This window comes from Hydra vulgaris, chromosome 14, assembly GCF_038396675.1.
Source record: "Hydra vulgaris chromosome 14, alternate assembly HydraT2T_AEP".
Classification (NCBI taxonomy): domain Eukaryota; kingdom Metazoa; phylum Cnidaria; class Hydrozoa; order Anthoathecata; family Hydridae; genus Hydra; species Hydra vulgaris.
In genome coordinates, this window is record NC_088933.1 from 40185001 (window position 1) to 40195000 (window position 10000).

Genomic DNA, 10000 nt, shown 5'->3' on the forward strand with positions numbered 1-10000 from the left:
TTTCCCACAGGTGCTCTATGGGGTTGAGGTCTGGACTCTGGGCTGGCCAGTTCAGTACCCGTATATCATGATCCTCCAGATATGCAGTCACAAGCCTTGCTTTATGGCAAAGAGCATTGTCCTGTTGGAACAGGAACTCTTCTCCATTGCCAAAAAGCAAATTGGCTGATGGCAGCATACAGTTCTCGAGGACCCTGACATACTGGTGTTGATTCATGGTATCCTCACACCTGTACAACTGGCCAACCCCTGCCCAGGACATGCAACCCCAAACCATTATGGAACCTCCCCCGTGCTTAACTGTTGGAACAATGCACTGTGGGATGAACTTTTCCCCGGCTTTCCTTCTTACATAAGCCCTTTTAGCCCCACAAAACATCTGGAATGAGCTTTCATCGCTCCACAACACTCTTTTCCACTCCTCAACACCCCAGTCCTTATGTCGTCGCGCAAAATCCAATCGAGCTTTCTTGTGGGCAACAGTCAAAAGAGGTTTCTTGGCCGCTACACAACCTTGTAGACTGGCCTTCAGGAGTCTCCTTCTGACTGTGCTTGTAGATATGTCCACTGCCGACTGTTTCCTGATGTCCGATGATGTCATTCGACGATTTTTCATGCTCATACGAACTAACATCCGATCCTCTCTGACCATGGTCTTCTTTTGCCGGCTGTCCCTGGGAAGATCGCGTACGGAGTTGGTTGCGGCATGCTTCCTCACAACTCCAAATACAGTCAGGTAGTGGATTTTCATTATTTGTGCCACCTTCCAATACGAATATCCCTCCTTAACCTTTGCCAACACCTCACATCTCTGTTCCATCGTCAACTTTCTATACGGAGTCATGTCTGAAAAATGTAAACAAAATTTTTAAATAATATAAAATAATAAAAAGAAGTAATAAATATTAAAAGTGCAATAGTATAAATATAAAATACATAATAAATCATGTTATTACAATTGTTATTTCTACAGAATATGACAATTTTTAAATTTTATTGACCAAAAATTCCAATTTTGTTACATGATATTAAAAAACAATTTTATGGGCTAAAAAAACCAAAATCTCATGCTTTCCACATAAATCCATAAGTAAAATACTATAATACTGCATAAAATGTCATTAAATTACAATTACTAAACTAAACAATAATTTAGAAATAAATTTTAACATACCTGCTAAATTGCCAAAAATTGAAAATTCACCGATCGCCACGAGACAACCCGATAAAAATGGATAAATATTAATAAAATAACACAAAATGTGTTTAAAAACAAAGTCAGCTGCTGAAGCAACCATTTAAATAAATAGTTATGAAGTATTCGCCAGATGGCAGGACCCTATGGCGTTTTTAATGCACTGTAAGCTTGTTTTCGACGCTGTTATAATGACTTGCACAGCACAGTAAAAATCAAATGTGAGATAACAACAATAAAGGTAGAAGTAAAAAAGATTAAAGTTACAATTAGTACTGAATAAATTAATAACATTAAAAAAAATATGTAAGTAGCAAATAAACATTTTAAAAAAAAAATGAAAATAGAATATAATACAGACATAAATTAATGTAAAATGTTTGTTTTTTTGTTTTGTTTGTGAAAATGTTTTTTTTTTTACTTTTTGTAGCAAAAAACTCCTTAATAGAATTACTTGATCAACTTTTAAAGCTTCAATCAATGTTATTTGAAAAAAATACTGAGACAAGTACTTTGCTAACCTCTGAAACAAACGGCATTAAACAAATTGATTCTGATGAGGAAATTACAAGTGATTCAGAACATGAAGAAAATGAAAAAAAGTCCCAAGATTTTGATGTAAAATCACCATTAAATTTGCCGTCAAAGAGAAAGCACACTCTTGTAAAATTATATTTTTGTTGTTGATTTTTTTGTTGTTGTTGATGACGATGATGATGATGATGATGATGATGATGATGATGATGATGATGATGATGATGATGATGATGATGATGATGATGATGATGATGATCATGATGATAATGATGATGATCATGATCATGATCATGATGATCATGATGATGATCATGATGATGATGATTTTTTTTCAAGTCAGTTAAAGATTACGAAGAAGAAATTAGTAAAAGACATAAAGTAGCTCTACCTTATCATGAATCAGTTATAAATAAATGGTATGAGAGAACAAGATTAGGATCAGGAAAGATAAATACAAAGGTAAATTGATTAGTAGGTTAGTTGATAATAGGTTTTAAATAAGCTGTGAATTTATATATATCCTGATTGCTTTGTTGAAATATAATTTTTTTGTCCATATTTTAAATATAATACTTTTGTCCATAAAAATGTAAAAAGCATGGATAAAATATATTAGTAGTACTGCATGCTTTAAAATTAGTAAAAATACTTTTCTTTTAAAAATTTTACTAAAAAATCACAGTACTAAGTATTTTCTGTATATGTGTAATAATTCGATTCAGACTAACACATTAGCCTAGCACAGAAAATAGTTTTTACTTAGCTGTGTTTTATGTTTTATACCTTCAAGTATAAAACATAAAATACATCTAAGTAAAATATTTTATAAAAATCAAGTACTACATCAAGAGTTGTCATAAAAATAACAATAATTTTAATAACATATTTTGATAGTGTGTAGGGGGGGGGGGAGTATTCTGTATTCAGTATTTATATGAAATTTTAAAATTAAACTATTAATTTTTCAGGTTTATAAACTATGGCCCATTAAAACTGTGAAAAAAGTTCAAAAAGTTGTAACCTTAATTTAAATAATGTCTAATGTAGATAGCACTAATATAGAAACTGTCTGTTATCTTTTTTGTATGTAAACACTGTCTGTTAAATTTAACCCTTTCTCTGCAACCTTTGAATTGGTAAATTATAATTGAAATCTGAATTGACTTTTTGAAAATTTAAAATTGAAAGTTTTTATTGAATGTTTGTTTAGAAGGAAGGGAACCTGGTACACATGTAGTACAAGGTGGTAAATATGTGTACTAACAATGCTATTTGAAACAAAAATTAAATCAAAACCAAAATTAAAAACAGATTGTTTTGTTAGTATTATGTTGTTGTTTTTTCTGCACTTTTTCTCAAAAATTTATAAAAGAAAAACAAAAAAATTTGGTACATTTAAGAACTATTTTTAGTGCAATTTTTAATTTTAATTTTTGAAAAATGTTGGCACATGTGTACCAACTGTAGTGAAATGTTTTAACTGTAGTGAAAGGTTTAAACAATATTTGTACTAGTATAATACACATAGTTATTTAATTTAGAATTTCAGTGCATTTGACAAATCAACATTGCAGCAGATTAATCAAGTATTTTTTTATTTCTTGTTTTTTCTTTTTAGTTTAAAAAATACATTTTTATTTAGTTTAAAAAGTACAATTATTTTTGTAATCATAATAACTAATAATAAATTTGTAATTAATAATAGTTCTTATGATTTTTATTATTAAGTTAATAAATTAAGTTAATAAATAATTAAATAATAAAATAATAATAATAAAAAATAATAAATAATAAAAAATTAAACTTAAGTTAATAAATAATTTATAATTAATAGTCCTTATAATAAATTTATTTTATATAATTTTTTTTTTTTTAATTTTTGTTTTTCTATAGTTATATAATTTTTAGTATTGATTTTAAAGGTTTTGACTGATAAAGAAAGACTTGTTAAAAGAACACAACTCAAAAGAACACCCTACAGAATCTTAGGAGAAAATGAAACTACAGATTCTTCAACACCGGTTTGAAATGTTTTAAATAGGAAAATTTTTTTTGTGAAAATGTTTATGAAAATGTTTTTTCAAAGTTGTTTAAAAAGGTTGTTTTTTTCGATTTTCATTTAATTTTATTATTTAATTTAGGTCTCCAACATTAAAGTAGCCTTGATTATTTAGAAGGTACTCTGTGATAAGACTGTAAGGACTTCTTTGGGCACCTAAAAAAAAAATTTAGGGGTACACCCTTATTTTAAATGTTCTATGCATTGGAACACACATATTTTAAATACACATGATTTAAATACTACTAAATTAAAACAGTATGTTATGACATGTTAACAATGCAATTAAGTAGGTTGTGAATACTGATTTAGTGAGAAAATTTAGTGCTTTGCACTTATGTTTTTTCATTTTCAGACATTTCTCTTATTGCTTTAATTTATGTCACCTTTAAAGCACTCTTTAATTTTTTCTTCTTTTATCTTTTTCTTCTGAGACTCCACACTCGTAAGCCATAGCTCAAACTCATAACTATGACTCACAGTCATAACTCTCCACTTAATCAAAATTATTGTTTTTTTTCTTTTATAATCTTATATAAATAAGAGCTACTTATTTATTTGATCGTCTCTATTTTTCAAGACACAGGTTATATCAAGCTTTATTCTCCATGTTTCACTTCCCTATATCACACTCTAGATGCATTTAATGTATAACTTTACTTTTATCTTTAATGATGTGGTTGTTGTTAGAAGTAGAGATTTTTTAAAATTAGCCCAAGCACATTTTATTCTTTTCTCCAATATCTCTTATAATCTAACTGTATCTCTCAAAATAGATTCAAAACCAACAACATTAAGAGCACCTTGCATACAGTTACATCTCAGTGATACATACAGTTATTGCATACAGTTACATCAGTGAGTCCATTATTTATAACTTTTGTGTTATTCATGTTCATCCTGAACCCTTTTGCTTCCATTCTATCTTCCAACACTGAACTCTTTCAATTTTCATGCAATCAACCATAAATATTCTGCATAGAATAGATTCCGTGGTAAACTAACACTGAAACCTTTAGGAAGAGCTTCCAATACTATAATAAATAAAATAAATTTTTATTGTTTCAATATTTTTACATGATGTTAAGTTATTTCTAAATTTGATAAATGGCGGTTTGCATGGTCCTATTTTAAGGTTACATTTCTCATTATTTTTGGAAAAATAATGTTTTTTAAAATAAAAATATTGTAATTTACACATTAAAGGGTTAAGCGCACCATACTACCTTTCATGTTACTCTCAAAATACTACCTCTCAGTGAAAAAAGGTTGGGTTGCTATGGATCTTATTTGCCCGTTTATTTCATAAATTTCAAGTTTAAAATGATTACTCAAGAATAAAGACTCAAGAGATGTGAAGAAATATTAAATAGTTATAAATAAATATTAATATAGGAATTCAACTAAATATTAAAATAATAAAAACAAAATAATAAAATAATTAATATAAATTATAGCTATAATAAAAATAATAATAATGATAGTAATAATAATACATAACAATTTTGTTGAAGGTGTATCAATATTATTTTTAAAGTGTATTAAGTATTTTTTTAATGACACCTGTCCTGTCTTGACACCTTTTCTGGTCACAGCATTAAACTGGTTCTATAAGAGAAAATTTTTGTTTAGTGATTTAGTCACAGTGAAGACAACTCATCTAGGAGAAAAGTTTTAAATAAAATCCTGGTTTTATTTGAAAGTTTTATTTCTTTTCAATTAAAAGTATTTGTCAAACAATATATTTTAAATTTAAATGGCCATTTATGTCAGGAGTTCCCACTTACTTATGCCCTACCACTGCCCGAGTACTACTCTTTTGTCAATTTTTGTTTTATAAAAATTCTTTATTTAAAATTTAAGTTATCAAAACTGAAATATTGTATAACAAAAAATCTTTTAAAGTGTGAGGCATTGTATTGTTGAGAATTTTGTGCTCTGCATAAAGGTATAAAATTGTTTTTAAAAATTAATTTTTGTTTTAGCAAACTTTAAAATTTCACCCAAGTAAAAAAATAAGTTTTTTTTAAAAAAAAATTAGCTTCAAAACTTAACTAAGAAAAAAGGCTGTTTTGTAGAAAATTTTAAGACTATCAAGATCATCTCATTTCAAAATTGAATTTGCTAGTTGCCAGAAATAAGTTATGAGTGAAAAACCAAGATAAATGTTTTTTGGGGTAGAGTAAACTTGCTAATTGCTCATAATTATGCATTAAGATAAGCGCAGCTAAATTAATTAAGTTTTTTTAGGAGGAAGAGTAAACATGCTAATTGTAATTGCTCACACTTGTGCAACCCTCGGAATTCGGGTCAACATTCAGCAATGCCGACCTAACTGCTGACCTAAAAGTGTTTGAGGTCGGCAAAAAATTGCCGACCTCGTTTCGATGTTTTATAATAAGACCTTCATATCAATTTTTTTTGAGGTTAAGAGGATAAGTTAATTAATAATTATTAGTTAAAAAGTAAATAAATATAATAGCATTTGCTATCTAAAAAATTTTAAAACAAAAATGACTCTTACATTCGTAAAACACAAACAACTTACACTGAAGAGCAATTGCAGCTTGCAGTAGAACAAATCAAGAAGTGCGGAATATCACTCAGTAAAGCCTTAGAGGCATACAACATACCAAAGCCATCTCTTCATAAGCCTATGCACAGTCCAATTACATGGTAGAGGTACAACTACCATGCTAAGTACAGCATTGAATTTGTTCTTGTTTCAGTATTTATCAGTTTAGACAATTATTGATTAAGCAAAATGTTCGCAGATGTCATCGCAGTAGTTGGGAGTTATTTGGCATTTACAAATCAAAGTTATCTGTTTCCACAAAATTTTATATAAGGTCGAGAATTGTATCAAGGTTTCAGGAAACAATAGAGTTACAAATTAAGCATCAGAGTAGCCGGCAATATTTTGTCTCTCAGGACTTCTTGTACCGAGGAAAACAATTTCTTGAAGCAAATATCAACAATAACACTTCATGCAATTTGGGGAGTTTTGACAAAATTGGATTTTCAGGCAATCAAGGTAAACAGCATATAATTTGCAGGCTTGTTGCTAAACACCCTTTAAAATTGGTTGGTAACAACCAAAAAGTTAATTACACAGTTGGTAATTGTATCAATGCTACCATTCTGCCACCATTCATAGTTTAAAAATCAATATCACATCTGTACAAACACTGGTGTGTAGGGGGACCACCAAACACTGTATTTACAACATCTAGGTCAGGCTTGATGGAAGAGAAATAATTTACTCAATGGTTCACTAAAGTATTCATACTTGCAATCAAATGATTTCAGGAAATCAGTTTGATCTACTTTAATTGAGTAGTTTAATCGATTAATCATTTAATTAAAAAAAAACTATTTACAGGTATTTACATATTTTCACCATCACACATGTTCCTTACGATGTCGTATGTATTTGCATTGACAATAACATCAGGCTGATATGTTTACGAGCTTATTTGTCCCACATACTTCAACCATTAGACATAGGTGTATATTGTCACATTAAACAATTTTGGCACAAATTACTTACAGAATTTTATGCAGCTACAAATTTCAACAACTTAGCAAAAGAAAGTTTCATCAAACTACAAGCAAAACTTTTTAGCTCCAGTGACACATTTACACAAACATAAATAATCGCTGTATTTGAACACTCTGGTTTGTTTCTGTTTGATATTAGCAAAATTGATCAATCAAAATTACAAATTATTCAAACATTTCAAGAACCATCTCAACCTGCTTCATCATCCTCTTTCATCATTCTCAACTTAGCCTGCTTCATCGTCCTCATCCCAGCCTTTATCATCAACGGTTTGCCAATTCCAAAATTTAACAACAACAACAGTGACTCCTGCTTAAACATATCAAATGTTGCAACACTTCACAGAAAGACTCAAAGACAATTCGAAAAAATGATTTTCAGTACCACCATTTTGAAAAAAAAATTAAGAGTCAACATTCCGAGAGTTGAAGGCCAGTGTCTAAGGACATCTAAGGTGCTCAAGAAACTAAAATGAGAAGATGAGGCTAAAAAGTCAAAGTAATTAAAGAAACACAAGACTGACTTAAGTGAAGCTTCAGGTGAAATTCAGCAAGTGCAACATTCAAAAACAGCAACAAGACAAAGACATCAAAAAATGCAAAAAGTGTTGCAGAGTTTAGGAAGAAGCCAACACATAATAACATATGGTACAAATGTGAAGCTTTCAGTTGCAATTCTTGGGTTTGTCAATCGTGTTTACCCAAAAATACAAAATTAGTGAAGTTTTTTTTTTGCTTGAAAAAATGTAGCAAACTTGCTTCTGACCATGAAACAACTAAAATTTATTTAATAGCTTTTTTTTGTATATTTGAGTGAAATAGTTAAATGTAAACTTAACTTCTAATAAGATTAGTTTCATTTTATTTTTAATTAATTTTGCTTGATTTTCTTAATATCTCAATTGTTATTAAAATTGAACCAGTTTTTCCTCAATTATAAGGGGAAAAGTAAACGTTTTTTTATTCATAATCAATTTTTTTTTAATTTTAAAATTATTTTATCTCAATTTTTATTTATTTATATAAAGTAAAAAATTCTCTACAAAACAAAAAAAATCATAAAATATTTTTTCTTTAAAAAAATAATTGAATTTGAAGCTAAATTGTTTACTCTTACCCCAAATTACTCTATTTATGCAAATGATTTTATAAATTTTTTTTTTATAAAAAATATTTTAAAAAAATACTTTAAAATTTATTTTGAAGTATTTTAATTTATTTAACAATTTATTTATTTTTTAATTTTAGTTTTTAGTTCTTTTTTACTTCTTAAACTTTTAAAAGCTTATTTGTTTGAATATTTTATATAACATTTAAAAATTTCCATTTAAGGCACCAGACTCCCATTTGAAGGACTATAATGAGCAAATATTTGATGATAATGATTTCTATCATGAGGTTAATTGTTACTATGTTAAGTTTTATTCAATGTTTTACACAACAAAATTTATTTCAAAGTTTTATTTTTTTTTAGATGTTAAAAGAGTTGATAGAAAGGAAAACCAATATTGGTTCAGATGATCCTACTACTCTTGGCCGGTAAAGTTTGACTAATAAGCTTTTAAGCAGTAAATTCTTAAAACAGGTTTTCAAGCTTTTCTGATAAATTTTTGATCTAAAAGGCTCAGGGTAATTCACAAGACTCATAAGTATAGACTGAGCCAAAAAAATTTAAAAGTAGTTTATGCAGTTCGTAGGAAGAAGGAGGTTGTAGAAGTAAACACTTTACCATAGTCTCACTTACTCAAAAATGTCTTTCTATAGTTCTAATAATGTATATTTTTTAATGTTAGGCAATGGTTAGAAGTTCAAAAACTAAGAAAAAAAATTAAAAGAAAAATTGATACAAGAGCTAGTAAAGGTCGTAAAGTCAGGTAAACTTTTTCCTATACAATCACACAAATAAATTATTTTTTTTACTTTAACTCTGTTGGAAAATATAGTGAAAAATATATAAGATACTGGAAAATTTAGTATATATATATAAATTTAGTATATAATATATATTAGAGATATATTTATATGTGAGAGTGCTAGCATAAGTGCACTGTATAGAGACAAACTTAGGTTGGCACTATCCTAGCGTGGTACTACTCAATATGTTTTGTAAAACATATTGAGTAGTGCCACAACCTCACAAATATTTTTTCAGTATGATGTCATCAGTGATATTTTATACTCAGCTAAGTGCACAAAAATACTATTATATGAGTCTCTCAGTGCACACTTCAATTCACTTTTAAAAATATCTTAAATTAAATTTTTAAAAAAATTAAATTTCCTCAGTTTACTTGATTTAGTCATACTTTTTTGCATTTTTAATAAATTACCAAATAATAAAAATTAAGTTCATTAAACTGCAATTTTTTTGGATCATAGCGGGAATTTTCAAAATCACTTATATTATTTTATAGCTTTAATTTTTATGGAGTTAATCAAAGAGTGCACTGAGAGGCTCATATATATATATATATATATATATATATATATATATATATATATATATATATATATATATATATATATATATATATATATATATATATATATATATATATATATATATATATATATATATACTGCAGGCCAAAAGTTTCCGGACACTTGATATTTTTATATAAAAAGCTAAAATCTATCCTGTAACATTA

General features: G+C 28.0%; 1 protein-coding gene across 1 annotated transcript in view; it reads left to right on the forward strand.

The window, feature by feature from the left end:
* LOC100203299 (protein AATF) overlaps nt 1–10000 on the forward strand; it is a 42976-nt gene that overhangs the window by 22343 nt on the left and 10633 nt on the right. The window contains exons 4-10 of the mRNA XM_065818362.1: nt 1626–1858; nt 2069–2191; nt 3274–3318; nt 3655–3753; nt 8685–8750; nt 8827–8891; nt 9146–9226. Of these exons, the coding sequence (XP_065674434.1) occupies nt 1626–1858; nt 2069–2191; nt 3274–3318; nt 3655–3753; nt 8685–8750; nt 8827–8891; nt 9146–9226 (712 nt within the window). The remainder of the gene's footprint in view (nt 1–1625; nt 1859–2068; nt 2192–3273; nt 3319–3654; nt 3754–8684; nt 8751–8826; nt 8892–9145; nt 9227–10000) is intronic.